Source organism: Monodon monoceros, unplaced genomic scaffold (assembly GCF_005190385.1).
Source record: "Monodon monoceros isolate NGI ecotype Baffin Bay Population unplaced genomic scaffold, NGI_Narwhal_1 Super_Scaffold_9, whole genome shotgun sequence".
NCBI lineage: Eukaryota > Metazoa > Chordata > Mammalia > Artiodactyla > Monodontidae > Monodon > Monodon monoceros.
Window position 1 is genome coordinate 53,524,518 of NW_021703786.1, and position 14,871 is coordinate 53,539,388.

The 14,871-nt window shown below is 49.8% G+C and overlaps 2 protein-coding genes across 3 annotated transcripts; one reads left to right on the top strand and one right to left on the bottom strand.

Annotated features, from left to right (window-relative positions):
• Nucleotides 1-785: 785 nt before the first annotated feature.
• TMEM199 (transmembrane protein 199) lies at nucleotides 786-6,035 on the bottom strand. 2 transcript variants are annotated; one of them, XM_029211475.1, is made up of 6 exons: nucleotides 5,801-6,011; nucleotides 3,965-4,038; nucleotides 3,554-3,643; nucleotides 2,999-3,041; nucleotides 2,674-2,786; nucleotides 786-2,371 (listed from the first exon to the last, which is right to left on the bottom strand). In XM_029211475.1, exons 1-6 carry the CDS (start codon nucleotides 6,009-6,011, stop codon nucleotides 2,279-2,281), a joined length of 624 nt encoding a protein of 207 aa, XP_029067308.1. In that variant the 3' UTR covers nucleotides 786-2,278. The 2 variants fall into 2 exon arrangements, with proteins under 2 accessions (XP_029067308.1, XP_029067307.1); XM_029211474.1 differs by having other exon boundaries at nucleotides 986-2,374; nucleotides 5,801-6,035.
• Nucleotides 6,036-6,138: 103 nt separating this feature from the next.
• On the top strand, nucleotides 6,139-14,854 carry POLDIP2 (DNA polymerase delta interacting protein 2). The gene is made up of 11 exons (XM_029211478.1): nucleotides 6,139-6,372; nucleotides 7,702-7,783; nucleotides 8,978-9,075; nucleotides 9,756-9,852; nucleotides 10,021-10,096; nucleotides 10,339-10,446; nucleotides 10,899-11,035; nucleotides 11,851-11,877; nucleotides 12,087-12,212; nucleotides 13,195-13,274; nucleotides 13,801-14,854. The coding sequence occupies exons 1-11, from the start codon at nucleotides 6,212-6,214 to the stop codon at nucleotides 13,913-13,915; spliced, it is 1,107 nt and encodes a 368-aa protein (XP_029067311.1). The 5' UTR covers nucleotides 6,139-6,211; the 3' UTR covers nucleotides 13,916-14,854.
• Nucleotides 14,855-14,871: the final 17 nt, after the last annotated feature.

The window sequence follows — 14,871 nt, forward strand, 5'->3', positions numbered from 1 at the left end:
GTGCTGGCTTTCTCTAGATGCGGCAAGCAGGCGCTACTCTTCGTTGTGGTGTGCAGGCTTCTCATTGCGGTGGCTCCTCTTGTTGCGGAGCACGGGCTCTAAGCACATGGGCTTCAGTAGTTGCAGCACGTGGGCTCAATAGTTGTGGTACACAGGCTTAGTTGCTCTGTGGCATGCGGGATCTTCCCAGACCAGGGCTTGAACCCGTGTCCCCTGCACTGGCAGGGCAGGCAGATTCCTAACCACTGCGGCATCAGGGAAGTCCCTGGTTCTCTGTTCTGATTTATACGTTTCAGGATAAAATCTGCGTATTTTTCCCCCATTTTTCTTACTGTTCTCGGCCCCAATACCCCAGAGATATTGTCAAAGGTGGAGAATGGAATACAGACCAAAGCAAATAATTCAAATAGATTTTTTTAAGCACATAGCATAGATATTGGTCTGAAGGTTAAAGCTCTTTCCATTTGCAAGACCCAGTCACTTGAGAAGGGATGATGTCTACAAGAATTCTAAAAATCTGGCTTGGCTTTGCTTATCAGGAGCAACGAGTGACTCGGTGTAGCTTTTTAACTCAATCTTAAACAGTCTGGGTTGCTAGAAACACTGTAAAACACCACCTGCATTTTTTCTCACAGTTGACATTTCTTCCAATCAACAACAGAAATCCTAAGATTTCTCAACAAAGTTATCTGAGGTGTAACAGAAGGGCCTAAGCCCTCCCTCTCTCTCATGCAGAATATTGCCCTGAGAGGCTGACTTGCTATAATTCAAGAAATTGGCAATATTGTAGAGGAAACATCTACTGAGCCAATGAGTGTATAATTTCTAAGAACAGTGTCCTGGGAAAAAAGAAGACCATGGGAGCTCATACACTGAACAAACGGAAAGACAGAACCCACCATTAGGAGCAGACCCTGACCAATTCTCACAACTATGGAAATCTTTGGGCTTTTGTGTTCTTGTGAGATTTGAAATAAGAATACACTGGATACAATAAATATTTATTGGATAAATAATAATGCTGCTATAATTTCTAAATGTCTTATACAGATTCTATCAATACACCACTAATCTAAGTTCTTAGAAGTTTAACATTACATAGAAACTTCAGGACAACCTAGGAGTCTTTGGCTCCATTTAACAGAGGAAGGACCCAAGTAGATCATTTGACCTCTCTCAGCCTCAGTTTTGCTTCTGGAAAAGGGGCCTAAAACCACTTCCTTTTCCAACCTCCAGGATTGTTGTGAAGACAAAAAGCAATCATGTAAAACAATTAGTCAACTGTGAACTTTTACATACTATTGTTTTGCACCTATCCAAACATGTTTAAGAATCCACATAAAATAACCTACATTAGGCTTATATATAACAATATGTACACATATCATGTATATTATGAAGTGTATACTCATATTTATATAATTATACATGTAGTTAAATCTGAAAATAGTCCCCTGTCTACCAAGAATGTCTCCCTTTATTAGCTGAGACAATTCACAGTAGGCATACTCTCCCCACAAATACAAACAAGCACAAGGGGTTTTGCAATTAAAAGCAAACATACTGTTTTGCCATCTGAACTGTTTTCATTTTTGGAAGCAGAGCAAAGGGTGATAGGAAGGTGGGAGGTCTAAGGAGGGCTGGTGAGTGGTGGAGACGGGCAGAAGCATATAGAAAATCTGAGCAAGGCAAGCAGAAGGAAGAAGATGAAGACAGAAACTAAGATTCCAAAAACGTAGCTGCCTTGCTTCTGATTCCACCGTCCTGTACCACCCGGCTTTCTCTTATTTGATGTCCTCTAATTGGTTCCTCTTCCAGCACAAACTGAAGAAAGGGAATCCCTTCTGCTTTCTTGGAGTCTTCTGATCTAAATTACAGGTCTGCATCAAGATGTGTGGAGAAAGGATGACCACTGGTTTCTGCACCTGGGCAAGTTCAAGGCAGTATGGTCTACTTCTGGAAAGGCCTGGATTCTCTTTACTTCCAATGGAAGAAAAAAACCCAGCCCCAGCAATGCCCAGAATGGACTGTAGAAGGCAGATGGGCACCGGGTTCAGGAGAATGTACAGATAGACCAGTTCTTTGCAGTCGTTGTCTGAGTCTCCTCTACTGCCCACTCTGTAAATTGACAGAGGATGGGGCTCCCTGCAGGAACAGCAGGTGGCCTTGGCTCGGCCCTCTGACTAACCGGAGCCGAGTACAAAGAGCCTGATGGGTTGACTGAGAATCAGTGATTGGCAGCTGGGAGCCTGGAGTCTCCAGACTTGATGAAGCACAGTTACAGCTCTCCCAGCTCACCTTCCATCACCCGCACCATGAGGTACAGCTCAGCCAGACCCACCACAGAGGCCACGATCAATGCTGCCAGTACCTGCTGGGAAGTGAGAGAACCAGGCTTAGGGGATGCAGGCCAGCTTCCAGCTCTGCAGCCTCTAGCACCTAATAAGGATGGAGAGGACCTCAACCCAGCCCATAAGTTGGGGGGGAAGGAAAGAAAAGAGAATGGGGATTCTCTTGAGGTTATTACCTACCTCTATGACTATTGGCTGGATCTAATGTCCCCCTTGTTTATCACATAAATACCTAACCTGTTCAAGGCATTTTCACATATGTCCTCCCTTTCCCACTAACACTCCCACCTGGGGCACCCTGCCCTGACCAGTACCTACTCACCGAGGTCATTTCTGTGAAGATATACTGGCTTCCAAGGTAAGTGCAGACGAAGGCAGCTGCCACCGTGACAATGAAGTTAAAGATGGTGATGACCAGAGCCTTCACTGACCTCACTTTGGGGAGGAGCCCAGGGAAGAAACCGTTAGGTCAGCATCCTCCAAGAGGCCCTTTTATCTCATGGCTGCCTCCCCCCTCAGCTGGGTTTCCCTCCAACAGCAAGCCTGAACAGCTCAGGCTTAAACCCAGAGCACTGGAGTGGGAAGCAGGGCCATGACTGACCAGTCCCAGGGACAGGCTTTAGCAACCTGATTTCCTAGTACCTCACCTTGCTTTCCCAGGTCACTGAGGGTTCCACCATGCCTTGAATCCTGGGAAAAAGAAAAAGCAAAGGATTTCAGAACGGAAGCAGCTCAGAGGCAGCCCAGCAAGTATTCATTTGTCAGTCTGGGCTCAGCCCTCTTTATTACCCAACACATTAGTTCTGCCTTCTCCATGGATTTTGTCTGGGACCAGTTGGATTCTTCTCTGGACCACAGGTCAAGCATTTCAGAGAAGAGACATAGGTTCCCAGTACCCATGTACCCCTCTCCTGCTCCGGGGCAGGAGCATACAGAGAATAGGATGGAGCCATGTCAGAAGAATGGCTCCAGGCTCATCCCCACCCTCTATAACCTTTAAGACTCAGTCACCATCTGAGCCCAGAGTCTCAGTAAATGAGTTGGGAATTGTATTTGGCTTGTACGCAGCACAGAGCTTCTACGGTCCCTTAATAGTATACAAACCAAGTTTCCATGTTGTTTCTTTCATTTGTACCTTTTCCCAGAGCAGGGCCCTGCTTTCAGGGGCTACACAGTCCATGTATTGAAGAGCGGGCCCTTACCTGACAGGTGACATTGCGGGTGATCCGCTTATATTCCTCATTGGCCAGATGTATCTTAATCTTCTCCAGACGGGCAACTAGCTCTGGGTTCTGAGGCAGAAAAATCAAATGAGAAGAATGATACTCCCAGCTTGCTAGAAAGCATGTCACAATCACTAGTTTCAGGGGACAAAGTACTAAGAAGACCCACGTACCAGTTCTGCCTCCAGTGCTTTGGAAACTTTTTTTTTTTTTAGATTTCAGTTCTCCAAGCTGTCAGACTAGGAGGACAATATCTGGTTCCCCAACCCCAGCATTCAAGGATTTAAAAGACAAATTTTTGAGCCCAAATGTTGATTCATAAATTTGGATGTATCATGAGTAAACCCAACTCAACCAACACCCACTCTCACAAATATATCCCTTACATACCCGAGGAGGCTTCGCAACCTCTGGGAGATAGATTTCACTGCCTTCTAGGAGCTCATGAAGGTACAGTGTGGAACCTAGGAAGAAAAGATTTCCACAAACATAATGATGCATAGAGCTGAGGTTGAAGGATTAACATCAGAGAAGGGTCTAGCTCTTCAGTTCTTTCTACCAAAATAAAACATGGCCATGCCTATACCAATTCATCTCCAGGATCATTTTCAACTGGGAAGAAACTAGGATAATCCCACATAAGTATCTCCTAGTGCTACATACTGACTTTAATTGTTGGCTCTCAATTACCCTACCAATGTCACAGCCAATAACATGTAAGCCATTTATATTTGCCTTTAAGTTAGGTAATTTCTGTGGCCACAACACAACTTGCCCTAAATAGGTTTAAGGCGTAGTGGTGGCAAATACTCACAGGACACTGTACTAGATGATCTCTAAGGTCCTTTTTAGTTCCAATAATTGAAGAATCTACCCTTCACACTTCTGGGTAGGCTGTTAATTCCAGCAAAAGACCTTACATGTCAGTTAGTCCTACTGCCCCCTTTTACATGTTCAGGGAACTGAGGCCCAAGGAAGAGAAATGATTTCTCCAAGAAGAGTTAATAGCAGAGTTAGGACTAGAACCCAGATGCTACTCCCCGTTCAGATCTTTCAACACACTTTTCCATCATCCTATATCTAAAAACAAAAACAAACAAAAAAAATCCCATTAGGGAATTCCCCGGTGGTCCAGTGGTTAGGACTCCGCACTTTCACTGCTGAGGGCCCGGGTTCAATCCCTGGTTGGGGAGCTAAGATCCCACAAGCTGAGCGGCGCAGCCAAAACAAAACAAAACAAACAAACAAAAAAACCATCAGATTTGGCACTCTTGCTAAGAAATCCAGATTCCCAAACAGGGCAAGCTCACTATGCTAAGTTGTTTTTTAGTGTGGCTTAAAAGAAAGAAACTGAACCTGTGCAGTGGTATTGGGTTAGAACTTGGACTTCCTCAAGGGTCAGGTGGGCCTAAGCGGGCCTGGAAGTAAAGAGGAGACTCAAGAGAACAGAAACTGCACAAGTAAATTTTGTCATCCACGAAGAATTCCCATGGAAATTATGAAGGGAGTGGGCTCCCCAGGGCTTATGAGGTGACTCTTGGGCTGGCCAGATGATCATTCCATGGGTGAAGGAGAGTGATGGATTTGAAACCCAGTCCCCCTAAAACTGAGTTCCCTTAATGAGTTTATAATTAATCTCTCTATCCAAAACTTTATTCCCTTTCTTGTCCCCTCTAACCTCAGTCCTTTGCTAACAATACTAATGAACCAGAGTCAGATGACTAAAACTGCTATTGCTGATAACATCTTTAATGTACTAAAAGTGCTGTTATAGATATCATCATAAACCTGCAAACTCAGGTTGTTTCTCCAGGGCAAGGTAAGCTAACAGACGCCGGAGCCATGGACCACCTGGCCTGAGAATCTTTAATCAGAGACATCCTGACTCGCAAAACGACAATTAGGAAATGTCACATGACAGTGATTATTCCCAGTCTCTTTGTTCTTCTCCCTTAAACGAAAACCCCTTAACTCAAAGACCAAGCTGAAATGGATCTGAGGCTTGTCTCCCACTCCCTTGCTTGGCACCCTGCATTGAACACTGTACTTTCCTTCACCACAACCTTGCCTCAGTAGATTGGCTTTGCTGGGAGTAATGCAAGCCGCGAGTCTGGATCCGCAACAGATACATCCCTCATAAAAATGCTAGAGGTAGGAAAAAAGACCTCAGGAGAGACTAAACTCTGGAAAAAAGGAGGCGACTCTGGACTGGAGACTGGGGCTCACCCCTTTCTCTCAGGTACTGATGCAGGTCCCGGATCAGGCGGAAAGAAACCAGGCGAGCGGGGCCAGCCGGACGATCGCCGCCCTTGTGCTTCTTCCCTAGCACGGCCTCAAGTTCTTCCCGCAGCTTCCCGGGCAGCTGCTCTGGCTCCAGCTCCCCGCCGGGACTCAAAGCGCGTACGAGTCGCTCGCCAACTAACAAGGAAGACGCCATGACTACCCGACTTTAAGGTCAGGTGACCCCGGGACGGAACTTCCGGCCGCCTGTGCCGGAAGGAGCGCGAAGCTCGCGGGGCGGGGCAGAGGGCCAAGGGGGCGTGGAAGCGGCGCGGGGCAGTGTGGGGCGGGGGCGGAACGCCGCCCGGCGGCGGGTCGAGACTTGTGTCAGCAGCCCAGCGGGTACTCGGGCGGGACATGGCGGGCTGTGTGGCCCGGCGGGCCCTGACCGTGGGCAGTCTCCGGTGGTCCCGGTCGCTGACCGGGGCCCGAGGGCCGAGGCCGCTCTGTGCGGCGGGTGGAGCTGGGACCTTCCCACCAGTGGCGACCACGACGACGCGGAGGCACCTCTCGTCCCGGTGAGGGACGAAGCAGGGGGGCCGAGCCCGGAGCCCAGGGAGCGTGTCCCGGGCCAGAGGGGAGGCCAGGGAACCCGGCCGGCTGGGGGTGATTGGAGTTCGACCCGGGAGAGGGTTCTGGCCGGGAGCCGACTGCGCTGCCCGCGACGCGTGCCAGGAGCGGACAAGGGAGCGCGGCCCAGAGCCTTGGGTTGTGCAGGGCTGGCTCTGAGGGGGAACTAGGAACCCTCCCGGAGCGAATCTTACTTCCCAGAATGTGGGAATCCGAGCGCCGCTGTTACTGGGCAGCCCTTTAATTAAGTCCTAGGGCTTTCCCCCAGCCCGTGACTGGGCCAAGGCCTCCCACAGAAAGATGCTAGAAGTGGGAAACAGGATCCGAATCTGCGCCCTGCGTGGGTCCCAGTTTTCAATGTGACCTTGGGGACACACTTTCTCTTTATGTGACTTGGGGAATGGGGTTTGAGGCCATGGGGATGGTGTGAGCAGTGTCTCTAGGGATGGGCCAGGCAGATCAAATTGGGGCGGGTGAATCAAGTGGCAGGAAGCATAAAGTTCACATCTCCAAAATAGTAAGAAAACAGTGCTTTGAAGGACCCCTAGAAAGAGCAGCCCTGTCCGGAGAGACCACTGTAAGAGCTGACCTTTTAGTGGGTGAGATTAGACACGGACACTGGAGAGAGATGATAGCTATTTCCAATTTAAGGCTCCTGTAAAAACTGATTAAATCTGAACAAAAACTAGATTGAGAGAATAATACTAGGTGTAGTGCAGGGGTGAGGACTGCAGTTTAGAGGGGGAGATGGACATGGAATTATAACACAAAATAAGTATTTTTTGAGCACCGTTTATACACTAGATTTTGAGGGAGCACAGGCTAATCAGACACAGGCATTGCTCCCAAAGAACTTGCAGTCTCTAATGGAGATAAGACAGGGACACAAATAACTGAAATGCAAGGTGGAAAGGGCAGTTAAAATGCTGTGGGAGTTCAGGAGGGTGGGTCAGGGAAGGAATGGAGGCAAGGGATACAATTAAGCAGGGTCTGAGGGCATGATATGAGGAATGCTGAGAGTCAAGAGAGAAGAAAGTGATCTGGGAGCAGTCAGATCTTATGGAGGCATCTGTGGCGGGACCTCAAAGGAGGAAAGGCAGAATCTCTGTGGAGTGGTGGCTTGGCAGGACCCTTACCTGCTTCAGCTGGCCCCACTGCTGCTACCCTTCTCTGCTGTCATTGCCCTGGCCCCTCAGTATCCTAGTAGCTTTTACTGATGGATTAGTACCCTTCACTTCTTAGCTGTTCAGTTGCTTGTTCTTTTCCTTCCTAATCAGAAACCGACCAGAGGGCAAAGTTTTGGAGACAGTTGGTGTGTTTGAGGTGCCAAAACAGAACGGAAAATATGAGACTGGGCAGGTGAGTGCTGGGCTGCGTCATCTTTCATTTTCACTGCGTACTCTGCTTCTGAAAGGGTCAGATTTGGTCACAGGCCTGAAAGTTATGGTTTTCTGCCTTGGTGTTTGGTGCCAGACCAGAATCAAGTTGTTTTTTTTTTTTGTTTTTTTTTTAAGATGGGTTTTCTATTTTCCTGGATTTGAATACATTTCATGTGTCATTGGGTTCTGTTTCCAAGTTAGTGTGGACAGAGATGGTTTGGACTGTATTGAGGAGAGAGTCCTGTTGCTGAAGAGTCGTCTAACATAGTGGCTGGTAGGAAGCCAGTGGAGGGAGCTTTCAGAAAAGCAAACCTGCTTTCTGATGCTTTGTCATAGTTGAACTGATTGCAGTGAAGTAAGCTCTGGGTGTGAGGCTCTTTTTCTGTGTCAGCTTTGTGCCAGATCCACTGAGATAGATTTAGGCCCCTTGTAGGTAAGGAGGACTTTTTGTTTATTCAACTTTTTTTTTCCGTATGCCTACAATGGACTAAGCTTTATGCATTGGTGTTAAATCAGAAAGCAATGCCTTCATGGAGTTGACAGTCTAGAAAGGAATTACAATATGCAAATGGTCAACGGCTGTACAGTGTGCTAACTGGAGAGGAGGTGAGGGAAGGCTTCCTAGAGGCCTCAGCTATGGCCTAAAGGATGAGTAGGGGCTTCCCTGGTGGCGCAGTGGTTAAGAATCTGCCTGCCAATGCAGGGGACACGGGTTTGAGCCCTCGTTCGGGAAGATCCCACATGCCGCAGAGCAACTAAGCCCGTGTGCCACAACTACTGATCCTGCGCTCTAGAGCCCGTGAGCCACAGCTACTGAGCCTGTGTGCCACAACTACTGAGCCTGTGCTGTAGAGTCTGTGCTCCACAACAAGAGAAGCCACCGCAATGAGAAGCCCACGCACTGCAATGAAGAGTAGCTCCCAAAGCCTGTGCACAAAGACCCAATGCAGTCAAAAATAAATAAATTTTAAAAAAAAAGGATGAGTAGAAGTCAGCCAGGTAAAGAGGCAGTAAGCACGTTCCAGAGTTGGTCTGGGTGGATCACAGAGTTCAAGGGAAAGAGTAGCAAGACCTTGTGCTGGAGTTGCCAGCACTTGTGCCACTTAGCGGTCGGGGCCCCACCTGGATGGACCTGCTGGACTGCACACTGACTGAGGCCTCTCTTTTCTCCCAGCTTTTCCTTCACAGTGTTTTTGGCTACCGAGGTGTTGTCCTGTTTCCCTGGCAGGCCAGACTGTATGACCGGGATGTGGCTTCTGTAGCTCCAGAAAAGTAAGTTTCCCTATCATTGTGCCTCACAGTATCCTCAGGAGGAGGCCTGACTCATGGCAGACATACATAATTGGGGTCCCAGCACTGAAGGCAGCATCCTTCTGGGCCTTAGGAGCGGTCCCAGAACACTCCCTTGGCACTAATACCCATGGAGACAAAAGTCTTAAGCTAGGAGGTCCCTTTAGGTCTCCCCAGGATGCTCTCCCAAGGCATTCTCAATTTGCATTATAAGTACCCCAGAGGGCATCTGGGGGACTAGGCTTCTTGATTTCTTGATGTTCAGTTAGAATCTTTCCCTTAGTCTCTTATCATCACTAGAGTACATTAAAAAAGAAAAGGCCCAGCTCCATTAAATGGTCCCAGACAGCCCCTGGGATGCGAGAAGAGTGGGGCACGCTGGGCTCCAGGGATTAAGGCAGCAGTTTGATTTTCTCAGCTTGGCCCTTGTTCTCTAAGAGGCATCCAGAGAGTAAGACAAATAATGACTCTACACCACACTCTGTTGCTTGCCGCTGACTGAGGAATGCTGGGCCAGGGTGTGCTGCACAGCTACCCAGCTGGTGCTAAGCTCCTTCAGCTCGGGCACTGGTCTGTTGGGGTGAGGGGGTGGTAGGGAGCTGGGGCAGGCACTGCTTCCGTTTCTCTGGGGTTGATCTTGGGCTGCTTCTCCTGCCCCATAGAGCAGAGAACCCTGCCGGCCACGGCTCGAAGGAGGTGAAAGGCAAAACTCACACTTACTATCAGGTGCTGATTGATGCCCGAGACTGTCCACATATAGTAAGTAAGCAAGATGGTTGTGCCCGGGGTTCCTTTCCATGGGAAAGCCCAGAACCGTGATGGGGACTAAGAAGGAGAGGGGTCAAACAGGCCCAGATCAGCACTGGGCCCTAAGTCCTCAGGACTGGATAGTGACCGAGAAGATCCCTGACTCGCTTCTTGCCTTAGTCTCAGAGATCTCAGACAGAAGCTGTGACTTTCTTGGCTAACCATGATGACAGCCGGGCCCTCTATGCCATCCCAGGTGAGTAAGGAGCATCTGAGTGGTGCCTGTCAATGAGGGGGGTCTGATGTGTCTCAGGGAGAGGATTCTGAGGCCTTTCTGCTGTCCTTTAATCTGCTGGGAGGGAGTATAGATGCTGAGAGCAGTGGTGCCAGGGTCATCCCACCCTGCCATAAGGCCAGGAATTGTGTTTCTTTTCAGCCCCATTCCTCCCCGCCTCCTATGTGAGTTTCACTGTCTCTTTGTCTCTGTCTCTCTGCCAGGCCTGGATTATGTCAGCCATGAAGACATCCTCCCCTACACCTCCACTGATCAGGTTCCCATCCAGCACGAGCTCTTTGAAAGATTTCTTCTATATGACCAGACAAAAGGTAACCTCTATCGTAGAGGGAAGGTGGAGTGGGAGGGCCCTTTCTTCAAAGAGAATATCCCAGAAGCAATTTCAAAGCTCTATTTCTACAATCTTATTTAATCTCCCATTAGACCTGTCAGGTAGATGGCTATTATCTCCTCCTCACAGATATGGAAACAGACTCAGGGATGATGAGAAGGGACTCCAGGTTGCTAGGTAGTGGCAGAGTGAGGTCTGAAAACCAGGGCTCCTAACTCCCAGTCCATTTCTCTTCCTCTGACGTCACATACCTCCTCAGGGCTTATTCTTGGTAGGCAGTTTTGTGCGTTCTTCCAGCCTGTGCTCTTGCTCACGTTTGGGTGTCTTGTTTACCTGGGCCACCACTGGGAAGGGCTTTCTAGGAGGAGCAGTTGGGCAGGGTGTAACACCCTGGACGCTGGCCTGGACTAACCAGTCGATCTCTTGCCCCAGCACCCCCTTTTGCAGCTCGGGAGACGCTACGGGCCTGGCAAGAGAAGAATCACCCCTGGCTGGAGCTCTCCGATGTCCACCGGGAAACAACCGAGAACATCCGTGTCACCGTCATCCCCTTCTACATGGGCATGAGGGTATGTGCCCAGCCTGGGACCTCCCCTCAGGGCGAGGCCCCCGGGTTCTGTGTGGTGTCCCCAGTGACTGCTGGTGTGGGTTCCAAATTTAAACCACGTGCCTGTGGTTCTGCTTTCCAGTGCTGCATGTATTGACTGGGATTGAGCAGCCTCTTGGCAACAGCTGACACCAAGACCTAGAGCAAGGAAACTCACAGACCCCAGGAAGGAGGCCTTCTGGCTGACTCTTCCTTCTCTTCCGGCTCAAAGGGAGCCATGTCTATGAAGAATATACACATACTTGTTTAAATCAGTGTAGGCTTATCTTCCCACTTTTTATGCATTTATTGAGCTATTTCTTGCTTGGCCATAAGCTAGGTCCTGGGGATACAAATATAAATGAAACCCTGTCCCCTGCCTTTCAGGAGCTCATGGTAGTGGCGGGAGGCCAACATACAGCATTCCAAGTATTGAAATAAGGTTGGGATATGGAAAGGCCGAGGAGGAGGGCAGCAGCCTGGACCAGCAGTAATGTGGGGGAAGACAGGGAGGGTGGTGAGAAAGGGAAGAGCCCCATGGCTGGTTTTTGTTGGCATCCAGCTCTGTTCGTGATCTTGATAGGATGAAGAGGAAGGGCGCCAGGGATGGACCCAAGGGAGGCTGCCTCCCTCTGGGCTTGTTGGCCATAGTTGAGACATCATCAGCCCACAGATACCTGTGGCTTTGTTCTGTCTTTGCAAGTACCTGGAATACATCCACTCTCTTGGAGAGATGTTGATTGGAATAGACTTGTTCCTGCCCTCTGGGCCTGAAATTCTTTGTGTTTTTTCCCCCAGGAAGCCCAGAATTCCCACGTCTACTGGGTGAGTGTCTCCCTCGGGAGGAGGGGAGCTCAGGAGGTGTACCTGGGGGCACAGGTTGGGAGGTGGGCAGGTTTACCTCTGGGGGCGGGAGGTGAGACGGTGCAGTGCCGGTGTCGGTCTTTGTTGCCCTGTGCTCTCCTAGAATTCCAAGGGAGCTGGCCCAGGGTCTATTCCTTCTCAGATGTGAACTCTCTCCCCTACCCCCGCAGTGGCGTTACTGCATCCGCTTGGAGAACCTCGACAATGACGTAGTACAGCTCCGGGAGCGACACTGGAGGATATTCAGTCTATCCGGCACCTTGGAGACAGTGCGGGGCCGAGGGGTGGTGGGCAGGGTGAGCATCTTCGGGCCAGTAATGCTCAGTTTCTAGTCCTGCCCAGCAGGCCTAGGAGCTTAGTGCATGGTTTCCTCCTCCTCTGTGGTTAGGGACAGAGGCTTAGTGTGTGAAAGCTTAGGGCTGTTTGGGGTGAGAAACCTCACCCGTGAGATCGGTTTTCTTATAACGCATTTCACAGATGAAGAGACTGAGACTGAGACTGTTGTTTAACTAGCCCATGGTCCTGTAGCTAGTAGAGGCAGGGCCTGGGTTTGAATCCAAGTGAGTCTGCCATCAAAGCTTGTGGTTGCCAGCCTTTTAAAAAATCTACTGGGATGCCCTTGGGTGGGGCATGGACCCGCCACCACTCCTGGTCGTCCTTCCTCTGCCTCTTTACACGTGTTCATCCTCTGCTGGTCCTTGAAGAGATCTGATTTTGCAATTCCTGTGTTACCCTACCCAGTCTCCAGAGAAATACAGTCATGAGAGGACCACATTCAACAGGCATTCATCCATGTTAGCAGCGAGCTGGGGAAGCAGCGTGGGGTGGAAAGAACAGGGCTGTGGGGTTAGTCTGTTTTCAAATGCCCACTGTGTTGTTTATTTACTGCATAACTTTGGGCAAGTTAACCCAAATCTCCGTTTCTTAGGGTCACACCTATTACCTTATGATTACCAGCAGACTTAAGTTAGCAGAAGTTTGCTGAGCACAGTGTGGCTCCTGGCACTTAGGTACGAGTGAATGGATGCTGGACAGGGTATTTACAGAGTAGATCCTGGGCTTAGCATCTTTGCCTGTAACCTCAGCCATTCAGCCTGAGATTATCTTTCCCACGGTCAGAATAAAAGGCCCAGGTCAATGGCTGTGCTGTGGAAGGTGCTGGTCGGCCGTTATGGTGGGAGGCATGAGGGGGCATCCAGCCCGGACTGGCAGTCAGCATGTGGCCCCGGGGTACAGGGAGCTTGTCTGGCCTGACCTATTTTGCCTGAACCCTCACAGGAACCAGTGTTATCCAAGGAGCAGCCCGCATTCCAGTACAGCAGCCACGTCTCCCTGCAAGCTTCCAGTGGGCACATGTGGTGAGTAAGCATATGCTGGGGCAGGGACAGCTCAAGTCCACGGACACTGCGGGTCAGAAAAAGTGAGAGCTTATAGCTTGCAGTTAACTCTGGACCAAGTGAAGTCCTGAGGTGGAGCTTTATCTGCTGTTCATCGCTGTGTGGGTCTTGTCTGATTTATGACTGTTTTCCAGTTCCCTGGGATTTTGTAGAACGAGGACTTAGGTCAAAGAGGTCTGGTGACTTTGATGCTGCACTGAGTTGCCCATGTAGTCGGGTTTTTTTCCCTGGTGTTTCACTCCTTAACCTGAAAGTATAGTTGGGTAGCTTATGCAGGGTGTATCTAAGGGCCAGATTCAGGAGAGCTTCATTTCTTCTTCTCACGTAGGGCCAGGATAGGTTCTTGGGTCTCTGATCAATGTTGTCCTGGCATGAGCCAGGCAGAAGAGAGCCCAGGCCTGTCTTATCCTGCCTCAGTTCTGGCGCTGAGGACATAGGGCTCTACAGGCTTCAACTCTCACTCCCTCTAAACCAGTTTCTCTCACAGGGGCACATTCCGCTTCGAGAGGCCTGATGGTTCCCACTTCGATGTCCGGATCCCTCCCTTCTCCCTTGAAAGCAATAAAGATGAGAAGACACCACCTTCAGGCCTTCACTGGTAGGCCAGCTGAGGCCCTAAGCACCCAGGCTCGGACCCCAAAGAACAGCTCACATCCCACAATTGCTGCAGAACTCTGTCATGGGCCACAGTGGGTCTCTTAATTGTTTGCACCTTTTGATTGTGGGGTTCTTATTTTGGCGGGTGGAGTATAACTGTTTTCTCCAGAAGACCCATGTAGGACTCCTCCAAGGGTGGCCTTCCCCGTAAGCCCTGCCTACGCTGTGTTCCAGTAAATCTTTCCATCAGGAACTCTGTGTTCAGCTGCCATAGGTCTGGAGGAGTTTCCTAGCCTGTCACACAAGTTGTTTAGAATGTGAGGTTTGGTCAATAAACCAGTGCACGCTTGGCCCCCCTTGCCATTTCTGCCCCCAGGGTCTCAGGCTCGCTTTTTGACCCGGCAGGGGCCCTTGGTTGCTGTCCTTACTGCCCTTCCAGGAAGCTGCCCCTTCAGCTAGAGTATCTGTCTCCTTCCTGAGGCTGGGGGTTGGCTGATGTCTCCCAGGTCACTCAGCCAGTGAGGTGGGGGCTGGACTGGACTCTTGTTCCCTTTACCCTCTGCCAAGTGCACAGCGGGAGGCCAGCGTCAGGATCAAAAAAGTGGCTCGGCTCTTTGTGCTGGCCAACTATTGGCATTTCTGGCCTCCGTGGGCCTGGGGGAGAAGTGAGGCAAGCCTGTCAGGTTTTCTGGAGCAATGGGCTTGCCAGCACAGGTCTGTCAAGCCTCCAGATCACAACTGCAGAAACTCAGCCAAGGAGCGTTAGGTATGGACAGTGATGAAGCCAGTCTACTTTCTGAGCTTCTCACAGATCTCCAAGAGCCAGAGATAAAATGTGCTGCATTTTTGCCCTGATTCTTAGGATTCCTGCTCCCCCACTACTGTAGTGATTGTTACAGAGGTTGTTTTCTTGAATTAATATTAAATTTCAGTTCCAACCCTTATTAGTGTTGTCCTTAAT